At 37.3% G+C, this 16,480-nt stretch overlaps 1 protein-coding gene across 1 annotated transcript in view; it reads right to left on the bottom strand.

Annotated features, from left to right (window-relative positions):
- The window catches only part of COL9A1 (collagen type IX alpha 1 chain), a gene marked incomplete at both ends in the record, with an annotated part of 64,269 nt that overhangs the window by 7,282 nt on the left and 40,507 nt on the right, over positions 1-16,480 (bottom strand). The window contains 7 exons of the mRNA XM_082758219.1: positions 1,713-1,745; positions 3,386-3,430; positions 3,558-3,593; positions 7,115-7,186; positions 7,944-7,997; positions 15,508-15,561; positions 15,665-15,718. Of these exons, the coding sequence (XP_082614345.1) occupies positions 1,713-1,745; positions 3,386-3,430; positions 3,558-3,593; positions 7,115-7,186; positions 7,944-7,997; positions 15,508-15,561; positions 15,665-15,718 (348 nt within the window). The remainder of the gene's footprint in view (positions 1-1,712; positions 1,746-3,385; positions 3,431-3,557; positions 3,594-7,114; positions 7,187-7,943; positions 7,998-15,507; positions 15,562-15,664; positions 15,719-16,480) is intronic.

Raw genomic sequence — 16,480 nt, 5'->3', positions numbered from 1 at the left:
CTTCTCTGGCCATTAAGTCCTCCTCAAGTTACAAAATTTCCAGCTCCCTGCTTGCTCCAAATGCCTTTCATACCCTCTGTCAGAGACCACAGTATGAGCTTGTATCACCCAGCCTCAGGCTGAGTTCAGGAGTGGACACTTTGGCTTTGTTTAGGTATCAGAGCCAGAGCTCTCAGCACACAGCTTCCAGGTCCGACGCTTGATTTTGCTGGCACTGGGGAGGGAACGTGCTCACAGAAGGTGATGTTGGCACAGTGCTAGAACAGAGGCATTGCCAGCTTACTGCACTCAGGGATGGGGTATAAAGAGCTATTTTACTGGTATAAGCATCCTGGCCCCTGGGAAATGGCGGGGCTACATCAATATTGCCACTGAAGTACATCCTAGTAAATAAAGCCATACCTTCTGTGCCAGGAAATTTTCTAAGGGATTAAATAGCATGCAGAGTGAGACCTAAGCCTCCAAGTTACGTCCAATACAAGTTACTCCACTACCATTAATCAATAGTAATGAAGACAAAACCAAAAACAAGCACCAAAAAAAAAAGACAAAAAAAAATTCCCTACATATTTACAGCTTCTCAAAACTCTCAGCAAAATTACCCCACTGAAGCAGGTCCTCAAAAACATGGTCAACTCCTCCGCGTGATTATCAGTTAAATATCAGTTAAATCCACAAGATGGAGCCATTTCAGTTCCATTTCCACTGCATTCCCGACTGCTAATTGCTGGCTCTGACATAAGACCCAGAGAACACACTCACAGAATAAAATAATCAGAGCAAAATTCCCCCTGTGAGCTACACAACAAGGAAGCCATCATTTCTTTCTTGCCCAGCCTGGCAAGTAATCAGGTTCCCTGATGGTTTATTCATCCCCCTACTCACTGGGATGACAAGCACTCCAGGGTCTCATCAGGTGAAGAGATTTAAAAAAATTGGTGCAAAGAGCTACAGATTTCTCCTCTGCTGCTTCTCTTCCTCATGTCCTTCCTGTAATATCTCATTTAGCAATAAATGCCTAGTTTGCATTTGCTTAGTCCCAAAGGTGCAGTGGCCCCTTAGAACACAAGTACAGCTCATTTTGTTACGTTCAATCTCAATTCCCTGGAGGCAGAGTTGTTGATATGTTACTAGTATGGCCCAAACTGTCAGCTCCTGCGATAATCCCACTCCTCAGTGATGCTGAAATAAAAGAATGCATTCGGCTCTCAAATTCTTTCTCTTATGAGACATACAAGCTTCTACTCATCTTCCACCTCAAAGTTACCCTTTCTTTATTCAAAAAAAAAAAAAAAAAATCACTAATCTGATCTGGGTTAGAAGTACTTTTACAGGCAGTATAGTCCTACTGCCACCTTTTCACAGTATGAAGATTACACACCGCATGCAGCCATTGCAGTGGGCCTCCTTCTGCACCTCTACTGCATAAAGAGTGCATTCATTTCCTTAAAAAATAATGATAATAAAAAGTGGCCAGAAAACTGCAGTTCAGTGCTGGTTAACATTCAGGATGTGAATTCCTTTCCAAAGCTAATTCATTTTAATACAAACTGTGTTCAGAATTTAGAAGGAAGAAATGCTGTTGGAGCTCATTTGATGTCACTATTATTTGTAAAGAACTCGTCTCACTATTTGTATTCTTATTCCTTAATCAGAAAACCATCTATCTGATCTACCAGTATTTCTGTAACAGTGCAGTTTGTTATACTTACAGATCCCTTTGCACCTGGTAATCCCATATCACCCTAAACAAAAAACAAGACACATTATATTAGAAGAGAGTATCTATTGCCATCATCATTACAAATGCAGTAAACTTGACACATTTCTCCTGTATAAGAAAAAGTTCACGCTTATAGCATCCAAGGCACTTGCTGGTATGTGCAAAATCGCACTTCAGTGAATTACAACTCATTAAAAAACAGAAAACAAAAAACAAAAAACAAACAAACAAACAAACAAAAACACTTGAATTTCAGATTTTTCTGTAAGATTTCTTTCTGTAAGGCACAAACAAGAAAGCATTTTTCTTACAGCTGGCTTTGTACTGCTTATTTGTCAGATTCATGGCTATTTTACAGTGTTCTGTTAGCCCTAATAAAACATTAACAGAAACCAGTGGTCTACCCACCATGCTATAAGAAAACCAAACCCCTAGAAATTCCTTTTCCCAGAAACATAACCTCTGGCTTCCAGCAACCCCAAGATCCCCCCCTATGGTTTGACTGAGAATAGCAGTCACTATTCAGAAGTTTTTGTTTTTTCCTCTAAATTGTGGGGAAAAACAAACAAACAAACCAAAAAGCAGATTGGGTTCAAAATCTTGTAACTGCCTGTGAAACATTGACTCATCTTCTTTGGTTTTATCATACTACACTTGGAGAGATTTTAGAAAATTATATTCTCCCATTTCTCCTAAATGGCATTGATGAAATAAGTGGTTTCTAAAGGCCAGAAAGGCCACTATTAATGAATATTTCATAAATGAAATAGAAGTAACAACTGTTACCAGCTTAAAAACAGGCTGACAGCACATTTAAAGAACTTCTGGTGTTGCTTCCTTGGAATCCTGTGTACTGGTAATACAGCTTTATCAGTGGACATTTAGCTCACCAGGGCTGTTACTTAGCTACAAAACCTTTTCAGAATTGTAGAGGGTAGGGAAAAAAAAGCACTTCTTAACAGCATACCACCTGGCAGCATACTGATTTTAAGTAGGGAGCAGTTTACTTCCTTTTGAAAGATCAAGTTCTGGCTTTGCTGGATAGGGAGCCCCACTGTAGGAGCCCCACTGCACTCATGCTTTTCTCTTTCTGTACAAAAACAAATCCTCTTTACCCAAGGGCACATGCCACAGGCATTATCCATTAAATTCACATCATGCCACACTTCTGTGCTCTCCAGCAACATCTCAGTGTCAAGGCCTCCTCCGAGACCATTCTCCCTCTAACAGAGAGTTGTTGCATCTTATTTCCAAAAGATACTATACAATACATTTCAATCAAGTCTGAGTTATTAAGGTTACTTATCTGTGCTCCTGCTTCACCTGAATTAAATTATCTCCTCATCCTCACTGCCTCAAACACCAACAATTTTTATATATGCACATATGTATATATGCATAAATAGGTGTGTGTGTATGCATATATATATATATATACACACACGCCTCAACATACTATGTTATATGCACAAAAGAACATGTATATTTCAAAATGCTTTCCAAAAGCTGGACTATATGACCAGGCTAATAGAACTGCTATGCTTTGCAGTATGTCCAGTTAGTACACAACTGAAATTGTATTTCAGTGATCAAACCACACTTTGAAGTCTTAATTAACAGCAACAAAATATTAGATCTGGTGAAGAAAGAATAACGTCTTACTAAGTCACCCTTTTCTCCTCCATCTCCTTCTGGTCCAGGTGCACCCTATATTAAAAAAAAAAAAAAAAAAATAAAATAAAATACATTGTGAGCCCTCAGATTTGGTCAATGTGATGCAGTGCAGCATTTGGTAGTGTAAATTTAAATTACCACGATCTATAATATCACTTACTTGTTCACCTTTAGGTCCTGGTTCACCCACTGAACCCTGAAAGATTAAACATACAAAAAATCTTTTAGAATTTGAAACTGCAGAAATTTAAATAGTTTTCTTCCACTCTGTACAGTAGATGTAAATGAGTCATGGTCTGTTCAGAGCAACATTTGTCTCCCTTTACCATTTCTTAATTCCTTTTCTTGAATGCATACAGAACAGTCGATTTTGTGTCATATGCTATACCATGAGTAACACAATAGGAGCTTTCTAGTATATTCATAAATCATATTAATTTAAGGGGAAAAATTAGATCTGTCCTCTTTGCTCAGCAGTAATATCTACTGGGAAAGATAACAGGATTTGAGGACTACAGCACTGTGGAAAACAGTGATGATTCCTTGGAAATAAATTCCTCATGCCACTTTGCTAGTATGAATTGAACCCCCTTAACTTTTTTTCCTACCTCACAAAAGTATACTAAATCATCTTCAGTCTTCCCAACTATCTAGCATTAATGCAGTAGACCTTTAAAGCTGTACATTTTTAAGAATGACAGCGAAAGCACTTTAATCTCCCTGGATAATTAAGGTGACAGGCTGAAGGGAAGTAATAATGTGGAATATATAACACACCGGCATGTGTCACGTGCTGCTTGTCAAGCAGGAGCAGATCTCTCCTTTATATGGCAGATGCTCTTGAAGTTGCTACAACTCTGCTCTGCAAACCACTTAGAAATTATAAGTAAAAATCTAATAAGTGTATCACTTTTTCTGGCCATATTAAGTATTCTGTATAGCTGTGAGCCATACCAGCCTTGGTATTGTGGGATAAGCACTGCCAGACATCCACAATTTCAGTCACAACCTTGTCTTGCTTTCTGTTTAATTCTCAGGGGTTTTAGCAGCTTTGTCTCTAGAATTTTTATCACAGTGAAAGCTGAATTTACCTGTATCTTAAAACTGTTATTCTGTTCCCTCTCTCCCCCCCCCCCCCCAACTTTTTTTTTTATTATCTTTTATCTTAGAATCCTATAACAGTGTTTAAATGTACCTTTTTGGACAGGCAGGAACATAAGAAGAATAAATTTATGACCTGATTCATTTCAAGCATGTCATTTGTTTCTATTGTAGAAGTATTTCACTTGTAGAACAGTGCACCAATTAAGAAAATTCTAGTATTTGTATTTTGTTAGAAAAACAATCACATCATCCTTAAATGTTCTTTGCAGTCAGTGCACATTCAAACATACCCATTCTAAATTACTATAGCTGTACATAAAAAGGTTTTTTCTTTTTCTAAAACAGACAGAGATGCAGTATTTTCTCTCTAATTTCAGAGATCTATTTATTCCTATAAGACACAGGCACAGAAACTGTGAATTTAGATTTGTTCTCATTATGATGAGGATGAAGAGCCAATACTAAATTATCCACTAAGCTAAGCAGTGGAAATCACAGACCTATTTAACATTCAAGCTTTGTCAAATAACACAAACTATTTTGTCTAAAGTATTTTCAAAATCATGCCTTCAGGTTTTCCAATTACTCAAACAAGAAGACTTTGATTTCCAATCTAACACAATGAGTTTTGTGTTGTTTTTCTCCACTTCCTTTTCTTCTGAGCAACAAAACTGCTGATAATGTTGGAATTGGACAACCTTTTGCTTTTGTGAAACTTGATCTGTAATATTTGTATCAGCAGCCATAAAAAAATCACAACGGAAACAATCCAAATCCATTTTCCATTGTCTTCCAAAATTTCAATGGAGACAACAGGGTAAGATGTTAATATATAAATATATATATTATTATTTTTTTAACTTACTCTTTATCTATTTGTAAAAATCCCTTAGAAACCATGCCCAAGAACTGTATCAGATAATGCTCCAGTGCCACGGTCTGGGTCTTGGCCTGAAGCTGCGTTATTTAGTATAATAGGCAGAGGCAGATGCGGTTGTGAGAAAACCAGTGTAGAGAAAGGACAGAGTGGCATGATGTGACTGCTCTTCAGGCTTCTGACTTGCTGTATGCATTAGCAGAGCTGCAGCCATGTTAAGCCTGACCCAGAAAAATCACTCCAGTCTCTGTGGGACTGAATTAAAAAATGAATCCAGGATATGAGTGGATTCAGTTGATACTTGTGTCAGAACAGGGAAGCTAAAAAGCAATCATAGGATGAAATCACTGCTGGGAGAGTTTTTTGGACTTTATATGCATTGGGCATGAAACCAACATGAGGATACAAACAAAAACTACCAACATCTGCCCATTAGGCAAACAGAAACCTCCTGACTAGCCAGAATCTGAATGGGGCTGTTCACACCATCTACATTCTGTTCTTATCTTGCAGGTCAAGCCACTTTATATGATAAATTGAGAGAAATAGGCATCTTTGGAGGGAGATTGTCAGCACTGCAACAGATACTAGCCATGTTCCTGTCATATTTGCTTCCTTAGGTGCCTTCGATCTCCCTCTGGAAGAGTAAGTTATGAATCGTTACCAATCTAAAAAGAAGAGACTGCTTTATGTCAATGCTTATATTTGACTAGAAACATGTCTCTGATCTCAGCATTAAAAAAAAATCCACATGAAGAAATACTTCAAGGACAACAAAGGCTGTCTTGCAAACATGTTTTTGAGTACCTGAGCAGCTTTTAAAAACTGCCAAATGCAACTGTGAGCCCTATTCAGCCACCATACGGTGTATAGGGTGCCAGGGGCAGGATTCGTCTGTTCAAAGAAAAGACATCTAGAGCAGCAATACACATGTCTAACAGTCGTATGCTTCCTCGATTGTGAATGGAAAGCAACAGACACTTCAAAAGTGCAATTCATTTCATACTGAAGGCAATGCTTGAAATAGGAAGGACGAAACACAATGCAGAACTGTCAATTCCTGTAACAAAGATGTCTGAAGTTTGGTGAGTGAATTCCACCCTCTCTAGCCTCCTGTGAGCAAAAGAAGATAAGGATTTTTTATTTTTTTTAAATATGTATATGAAGTCTTCACTGACATCTATTCAGCAAAGCAGAATATCTTCTGCAGATACCTGAGGTCTCTATGGCCCAATTCTTCCCTCCTAACAAAATCCTAGGTGGGGTACTTCTATCCTGCAAGTGTGCATGTACACATAGGTTTCTCAATACCTACATAAAGCAGTGTATGTCCATAGCAGATCCTAAGATGTTTGTTAAAGACACTCTATCTAGTGCAGAACTGGGTTGATGTTCCACATAGTTCTGTAGTGACCAGAGAGCCTGACTTACAATTTCAGATCTGGTTGGGTCAATGATTTTCAATGTGATAAGTACCTAAATGATTCAAACTCAAAAAACAAAAATGTATTAACAACAGTAACCTTATTTAAAAATCTGAAGTAATGTTGTAACTTTCCCTGTATATTTTATGAGCTACAAGTAGTTAATGGGCTCCAAATGGCAGCCAACAGATCTACATACAAAACAAGAAATCACAAGAAATCAATTCATGTAAAAACTGCAAGCAATGCTCATATTGCTGCATTTATTCGTGATGTCAAAGTGCAGACTGTAATTATGAGTGCATTTCTTACCCTGTCACCCTTACCACCAGGTAGGCCTGGAGGACCTGGCAGTCCAGGAAGTCCAATATCACCCTGGGGACCCTGTGAAAATAAGTTAAAGATGTAAACTTACCCAGTTGGTTTTAGAATGATCAGCTGCAGGTCATACCCTGACAAGCAGATAGGTAAGAATCTCATTTCTAGAGCAGTCCCAACTTGATGAAAGGTGATTATCTGATCAAAATAGAGCCGATCCAAAATACATCCCTTTAAACAGTGTCTTACAATAATTTTATTGCTGACAAGCACAAGAGAAATGGCTTACAGGGTTTTCCACCCTTCAGTCCCTCGACTACAGTCTGTTTCCCTTAAAATACTTCCTCAGATCTTGCAGCCTGTGATTTGTGCATTCCTCTGTAACAGCAGGCTCTTTCAGCCAAAACCTCCCCAGCTATGCTTCTGACTGTTGCTGTGTAAATACTGCTGGAGCAGTAGTAAAAGGTGGCATTCATAATCTGCTCCATTCATTAGTTTCACGTAGCTGTTAGCAGAAAGCCAGTCTTTCACTGCTCCTGTTCCCCATGCACGCACAGCCCACACAGGGGTGTGCAACCCAGCTTTGCACATCACAGAAGTGTTTCTTTTAGGCAGAAGAAAAAGTCACACAGTTCCTGAAACTTCAAAACAACTTTTACTAATATTAGTACGGTCACAGAGGGCTGAAAAAGAAATTCAACAATCTCTCATTTCAACATTATTTTCAGTTCCCTACATAGATGAATGGCTAAGTGTAGTTCCAGATGATACCATAGCTCTTGAAAGTACACATAAGCACTGAATGTGGAAATAAACTGCTTACCAGTTTCCCTGGTAAACCTGGAGGGCCCACAGGACCTGTCTCCCCTCTGCTGCCCTTATGGGAAATAGAAGAACACTGTTACTTCCTGAAACGTTTCTTGTGAACCGGGAATAAAGTATGATTATTTCCTTAATGTTTAGTGAATTACATTACTTAGCAGTTGGCTTTAATCAAGACTTCTGTTTATTACTGTAAAAATATCACAGGAGTTAGATACCAGAATGCCGAGAAATTTAAATATTTTTAGGTCACAATGACACACAATATTTAATTAGCATTAAATGACTCAACCATTTAATTCTGATGAGTGATTATTCACAATAAAGTCTCCTTCATGTCCTGCACCTGAAAGTTACCTGTTAGGAATACAGTTATTTCACTACAACAATCCCAATGGGCTAACCCTTAGATTTAGGCTTATGCTTAGTTTCATTAACCAGACTCCCACTTGACCCAATTAAGCATGACTTACAAGCTCATGACAAAAAAAAAAAAAAAAAAAAAAGAGCAATGAGCATACTTTTTTTCCTGTTAGCCTTCAAGTGTCATCTTAAAATATTTAAAAGCCCATTATCCCACATTGCAATGGACAAATTTGAAAAATGCATGCAGAAGTCATGCTTAACAAATTCATTTAGGTAAAAATACATGTCTATATATGTCAAGACTTTTGTCAGGAGGAGAGACATTTTAAAATCCCTATTCAACCTTGATAAGCATAAATATGCTCTTAACTGGATTTTGTCTTTTTAGCTTCACTTCAGGTATGTTAATGCATTCAGATCATCAGTCACATTAGTGTTATAACTTCGTCTCTTAATGCAGCCATTTGAAAACACATTCTGGGTAAACCTGACACTGAGTCAAAATTTCAAAGAGTTTAAGCAAATCTTGAAATAAAGTACCTATCTCAAAAAGATTTTGTCTTTTACAACAAAACTATTAACAACAGTTTAATAAGTTTTGTACTCTCACCTGTACAGATAAATTCAAACACTGGCCCAACACAAGCCTGTTGTGCAAGACACTTTTCTTACTTCAGTTGTCTAAACACATGTGCACTACTTGCTATAAAAGCATGATGCATCATTTAAGATCATAAAATATCAAGAATCAAAGTTATTAGGATGTTAAATATAAAACCCTGCTATATATAGCTTAGAAAATTTTGGATAAAAGCAGATCTAAGCATTCTAGTACTGTACACAATCAATAAGTTCAAATATAAGTATTTTCTTTGTAATAAGGAAAATATTGTGACATACTGAACAATAAAAAGAAAGAGCAGACTTAAATGCCTTTTACACCAGGTCATAAATGCAGTGATGAATTCTCATACAAGCCTGGAAAGACTGAGCCCTATAGTTCCAGAAATAGTTAGGTATCCTGGAGAGATCAGAGAACCAAACACAGAAAGACTTTTCCATTCATTCCTTCCAAAACATCCTATTGTGTTAAGGTCATTATCCTTTTAAAGGTCTTTGTATAAGTTCTAAACCTAAAATAAATTTTAAAAGTCCCCCAGATCACCTTTATTTTGCTACCCAGAAGATGCACTAGCCTTTTTGTAAATCTGTATTTTAATCACTTAATTCAGTACTACATCTTTGACCCAGAATACTTCATTTCTGATGCAGGAAAGAGGAGGATTAAATTTACAATCAGTGTTAAAAATTTGTCTCCTTGTATATGTCATACCATTCACATCCAAATGCTATGCAGCTATATAAAAAAAAAAAAAGCAATGTTCCTTCCATGGAGTTAAACTCATAATTAATGTCTTAAGCACATCAATGTTTCTGCTGGTCATAAAGAATTCAATAAAGTCTTTCATTTTATTTAAATATAAAAAATCCTTGTAGGCACTTTTTCAAACATTGATGCTTTTCTAAAGTGATATAAAAAAGAATATAAGACCACAACACAGAAGCATGGTGCTTCCTATAAACATGGGCATTATGGCTGTAAGGAGAGATCACTTCAAATTAAGGGCCATCACTGCAGGATCTGCAGGTGTTGTTTCAGAGAGTAAGAGACCATAACCCAAAGAACAATCAGGAATCCCACTGGCCCATGGCATAATTTAAGACTGCAAAGTTTCTTCCAAGTTACTACATTTAACTGAAAGGGCTCAGGGTTAACATTCATGTTCAGCTATTTACCTTAGGTTCACTTCCCAGAGAATGAATTAAAAAAAAGGCATCTTGAAGTGTCCTCATGTAAACGTTTAAAATATGCCAAGAGTCACATCAGAAGAATCTACTTTCTCCCCATTCCCTTCATTTAAGGGACCCCTCGGTACATTTAAAAGCAGATTTAATGTCTCTTTCACAGTTCTGTTAGATTCAGCCTTTGAATGCCACATACATTACAACACAGTTTACAAGTTCTGGTAGCCCTTCCTTCAGTGGTCTGGGGTGGTTTTCATTTCCACCGAAATTCAAAAGGATTTGATTTTTTGTAGGGTTCCCACAGGCACAAAGCACACAGGCACAACAGTTCCTTTCGCTAGTTTATTGATTTCCTTGTGAGCAACTGATCCTGTTAAGGATGCCACTGTTAGTAGAACAGCAATAAGAATGAGGATATCCCCAGCTAATTTCAATCTCACAAATGTGTGAATTTCTAATGAATATCACATCAGTACACTAACTTCATGATAAAGGTGTTTTTTACCCAGGTTACCGCCTATTAAAGAACATGGTCTTTATGAAAAGCCAGCATTTGGATACCTGCTGACAGCAGAGGTATAACACGTCTAAAATTCAATGGAAGCTGCTGTTGGAGGTGGAGGGTTAGAAAGTAAGGTAGCAGACAGGAATCTGAACATGCAGTTTGTAAAGACAGGGGTCAACAGTGGCGAGGCTTGGAAATACTACTCAGGTTTGGGCAGCCCATGCAGTGCAACAGCGAGGAGGAAGCACTGCCCTGTATGAACCACACTGCAGAGCCATGGAAGGTCAGGAAGCATGGTCACATACACCTAAAGGCTTAGGTCACTGGAAACACAGCTTATCTGGCAGGATGGAAGCCTGCATTGTTCTTTCAGCTCTGCTATAAACTAGTATGTCCTCTGGCTATACCCTAAATGTAAATTATGACCCACCATTTGTGAAACACCTCTGAATTATACACACAAAACATGTCCAATAATACCTACATATATCATATAAGGACATTAGAGGTGAGGACGTTTCATCCTGTCACTGTACCAATACCACTATGCCAAAACCGACTTGGAAAATGACCCATTGTTTCAGTTTGAGTCATCTGAAAAGAATGTCATAGAAAAATGGATTTTACTTATAATTGATAAGGTAAGATGATACATTTCAGGGTAGGTAAGACAAAGGAAAATGTCTTTTAATAATCAAAAAATGATTAAGTTGAAAAAAAAATCTAAGAAGATGAAAATAGTATTCTCATCTACATTTAAGTTATCTGACATTTCAGAATCAAATGCAAGCTATGTTCTAAGCTCCCTCTTCAAAATGAACAGAGATAAAAGCAGCTCCAGAGAATAAGTCAGCCCAGCCAGCCTGAACCTGAATACAGGGTCATTCATACTCAAAAGCCTCTCAAAGTAAGCCAAGGTACCAAATTTTATGCAGCTACATATGCAACCTCTATTGCTAATGTTAGGAAAACATGCATCACATCCTAAATACTTTAACAACACACATATGCTGGTCTGCATATACATCAACTTTGTGCTCAACTTAAGTTAAACATACTTAAATGGTCCAAAGTCTCTTCACTTCTAAACCATAGGATGGGATACATATTTTCCTAACAGTAGCAATTTAGAGGTTAAATAGTTGAAGAGAAACAAGGAACAAAAAATGGGGAGGGGGAAGAAAAGGGGATGTCAGTATTTTCTGAAAAAAAAAAAAAAAAAAAAAAAAAAGAAAAAAAAAACATTAGAAATTAAAATCTTACTAAATCTCAACCATTATGAAAAAAAAAAAAAAAAAAAAAAAAAAAAGTAGCTAAGCAGCTGAGGGAGCATGGCTAAATTCCACTGATTAGGAATGACACACTGATGTTTGAGATTTGCTTCCTTTGGGCCACCTGCCAGGATAACTGACTGAGAACAATTTAAATCACAAATGAGTTTGGTAATTACTTGGATTGGCTACTGTAATGTGAAGGAAACATAAAGTTAACTGAGAGAACAATTAGAGTGGAAGAGGGAATATGTTTGATTTAGAAATGAAAGACAAAATCTCTATGTCGCTCCAGTTGCTTTTGTGTTTTGCTGAACAGATGAATATTAAACTAAAGAAACAAAATTAAAAGTTTTTCCTTTCATGTGCCAATTAGGTTTTCTAAGGAAAAGCAATGGCAGACTAAAACTGTATTTTTGAAAGTGAGATAAGAATCTCCCAACATGAGTTTGCCTATTTTTTATTAAGTCTAGCTATCCGTTTTTCAGTGATTTAATATCTTCCCTGTGAAATTGTAAATGCTTACAGACTTGCAAAAAATTTTGACCTGCTGTTTATTAACAATACACTTCAATTACATTCCAACAGTTGTTTAATAATGAAAATAACACTGAAATAACGTGTTTTGTGCCAGAGGATGCTACAGCATTTTGTAAACAGTACAGAAAACTTGATTTCTCCCACAAACAGGGTCACTGATTATAGTTTAATGGTGCTCCATTGTGTAACCCCTCAAAAAACTACACACTGATTGAAATAAAGATTTTCTCTCAATAAGTTGTCTTTTGCAAGTAGTTAAATCAGAATAGTCAAGTAAAATTTTAATATAGCACAAACGTAGGCGTATTTTCCCTAGTACAGATACCAGACTGTGGTTTACTTTAGCAGTCAGCCTTGTTATTCCGCCATAGACCTTCATGTCAGGTCCTTTCCTCTAGAGCTCTGGCCCTCAACTACCAGCCACCTGCCTTTCCCCAGTAGTGAAGTACACAGGTAAGTAACATGAGAAAATAAAGTGGATCTCTAATGTAGTTGCTACCGTGTAGATAGGGATATACAGATAGGGACTGAAGCTCTTCCTGCAAAATGTCTTCCAATTCTGAGGAAGAAGCCCAGCCCCTCTTGACTTCGGCCAGAGTCTTCTACTAGGAGTAGTGAAAGTGTACAAAGGGTAAAGAAGAAAGAAAGGAACTGAAGTGAATGCTAAAAAGTCTGAAATATGAAGAAAAAAGACAAGAAAAACACCTAAACAGCAGCCATAAAATCCTCAGGTTTCGAAAGTGTTTGGCAATAAAATTGATCAGAAATCAGTAAATGTTAAAGTTTGTGAGAAAATTTCAAAACCTGAAAGAAATAGAAACATATTCACAAGAAAATCTCTTTAGAGCAATTATAAAGACTTTTCAAAGCTTATTTCCAAAATTTATAGTTTTCTAAGTTTGAAAATGATGGGGTGTGGAATTATTTAACTGGCAGATTTTATTTTTTTCCTGGAAATACAAGGCCAGAGCAGAGGCTCAAATAGACTTAGTACTTACTGCAGAAGGAAGAGAAAATACACTTTATTCTGCACTGAAAATAAATGCAAACACAACTCGGACCAGAGCTCACTGAGGTTCAAAAATCCCATCTTGTATTTTTACTGAGCAGAAAATCCTCGTCGTTCCAATTTTCTGCATAGAAGTAATGTTTTGCCTGTTTCCAAAGAAAAACAGCTTGTCCTTCCAGCCATACACTGCTTGTAGTCTTCAGCAGGAGGAGGCTAAACATAGTTAATATTCAGGACTCTTTATAACTTTCAGGGAACTAGAGATGAGAAGTAGATTACTGCTTAGGGCTTTGCACATAACTTTACTATCAATAATGCATTTTCATTCTCCATTTTGCATTGGCTACAAGTTTTTCTTTCCATGCTTTTGTTCTATGTTCATTTTTCCTAAATAAGTGCATTTTGTAATGACAGGTACAAATGTAATGGTCTCTGGAGTGATAAACAGAAAAATCACTGTATTTAATCGGGGTTACTAATAATTAACCTTGTGTGTCAGCTCCTGTTTGTATGGACTGCTGATTTTGTAAATTCATGCTCAGATTGAGAGGATTAAAAGCATAGTTTAGCAGATTACCTTGCATTATTGGAGTGGACAATTACTTTGGTCTGATTCAGTTATAATTCTTACTCCTGTTACAGGTATACAAAATATCAACAGAAGAACAGAGCTAAAAAACCTTATTATACACCCAACACTTCTAAACACAAACAACAAAATTAACTTTTTTTCAGGTTGGGGGTATGGGAAGCTGAAAGTGCTGTATTCTGCCCTAGTGAACATATGCCCCTATAACTTCCTTTTTGTATCACTTATAGGCAGCTGTGGGCACAGCGCTCATGCAAAGATTTAATCTACAGCACACGTGATCTCATGAATTAATGCATCTAGCACACAATAATGCAGACCACAGAAGAAAACAGCAGAAAAGTAAGGCTGATATTTGGCTGGTGACTGCTGCATGTTTAGACACAAAAGAGTTAATTTAGAGAGAACATCCCTGAGCCATGAAATACCCTTACAGATATATCCCTATCAATAAATCCCTAAGCCCTGTATGAGGATATCCCTACAAATGCATGGGTAAATCACTTATGTACAATAGCAGAAGCTCAGCAGATTCCAGGAAAGTATCCCTGTGGTACCAGTAGCAAGAGAGAAGCTTGCAAAAGCAATTTCTTATAGATCCTTGAGCCTCGTGAGCTTTGTCAATGCAGTCAGATTGAATTTTGGTATATGAAAGTTTTCTTCGAATCACTGATCCTTTTATCCCCCACAGAAGGATTAAGAGCAAAGGGAAGTTAGATAGACCTCATGTAACTTTATCCCATGCCAGTAAAACATCAGTGTTTCTAAGTAGAGATAAATGCTGTAATTCACATCAGTAAAGCTGCATTCACGATGCAAAACAGAAAGGGCCAAGGCAGAGGCCCCAGCAGCACACCATCATCCATGGTCAGCACAGTTATAGCTCAGGTCACCTGGCACTGTCCTAGACAATGCCCAGGAACAGTTTTGGGAACACAGGAAAGGGACCATTTCCAACATGCAACTTGAGAGTGTGCAGCCTGCTCTTGGATACCAGGGGGTGGGTGTTAAGAGATTACAGCAGTATGAAGACAAACCATGCCAAGCCACTTGACCAAGGGGGCCAAAGAAAAGTCTCTAGTCATTTTCTTTACTAGGCAGGACAGGCCTATGGACCTTTCCTCCATACCCTGCCTTCACATTACTTGCACTAGAAATAGATGCTGTCAAAAAAAAAAAAAACACTTCTGTTTGGGCTTTTACTCAGCCTATTTAAAAACAAAGACCAGAAGAATGTAGACAAAGGTTTAGAATTTATTCTATCACCAAAGCCAAAAACAGTCACAGGACTTGTGTTTCTGGATTTCTCTGCACGATGATGCACATCCACCTGGTACAGGTAGAGTTAAAGACTTAGTATTAACCTTAAGAATTAGCATTTGCACTGAATAATATTTGTACCTGACAGTTAGCTGCAGCAACAGTAACTTGAGACACTGCAGTGGTAAATAGTCATTTAGAAATGTATTCAATACTTACTGGTGGTCCCCGGGGTCCTGTTGGACCTGCTTCTCCCTCTGGCCCCTGTTCACCCTGTTTTCGGAATAGGAATGATGCAACAAATTCAAAAAGTGATTCCTCACACAATGCAAAACGTTTCATTTTTCTATGTTTTGAATAAGATTAATGATCTTACCGGTTTACCAGAATTTCCCATCAAACCTGGTACCCCCGGGGGACCTCTATTACCCTGTTGGACAAACGATGAAAAATATCAGCCAGGCCAATGGTTTACTGTTCCATTATAAAATGAGAAATAAGAAAATCAGTAAGGTCTAAAAATCAGTCTTCACTCATTTTTAACTTTCACCTTTATTTTAGTTTTAGTTCAACTTTTACCTAGTTCCTTCCGTGTAATTTTTCAAAAGTCAGATTTCAGTTGTTTTGTCGTGTATGTAACTGACAAAGACCAAATAGACTTGGTTACTGCTCTCAACTCACAAATGGGTAATATCAACCCATGTAATTTCAGTTGAAATTCGGGTCTTAGTCTTGGTCAGTCTTAAGTAATTGAAAAAGAAAACTATTTATTTTTGGCATGACACATTCCACAGTCTCAGTCATATGATTTTTTAAAGCAAAATTGGAAATGGTGCTGCAATTTGTTGATACATAGAGAAAACAATCTCCCTGATTCTATAAACTTATTGCAACTGTGAATATTTTTAAGAGATTCCTCATTTCAAACTGTTTTGAGGTACCCGTGTCACATGCATTCTGTAGCAATCACTTCCATAGATTCAAAAGGAAATGGTCTTTTTAGGTACTGTTTAGCACCTAGAATCACCACAGACAGATCGTACAGTAGAAGAATCACTAAAAAGCACACAACTACAGTTGATGAAAGAATATATTTGGCGCTTTCAGCCAAAGACTTGTCACTTATAACAATGGAAATTTAATACAATTTCACTGAATACTTTAGAACTTGATAAGCACAAATACAGTTTTA

This window comes from Aythya marila (assembly GCF_965140915.1).
Source record: "Aythya marila genome assembly, chromosome: 3".
In the NCBI taxonomy this organism is placed as follows: domain Eukaryota; kingdom Metazoa; phylum Chordata; class Aves; order Anseriformes; family Anatidae; genus Aythya; species Aythya marila.
Note: the sequence above shows the minus strand (reverse complement) of the source record. Positions and strands in the feature narration are given on the sequence as shown.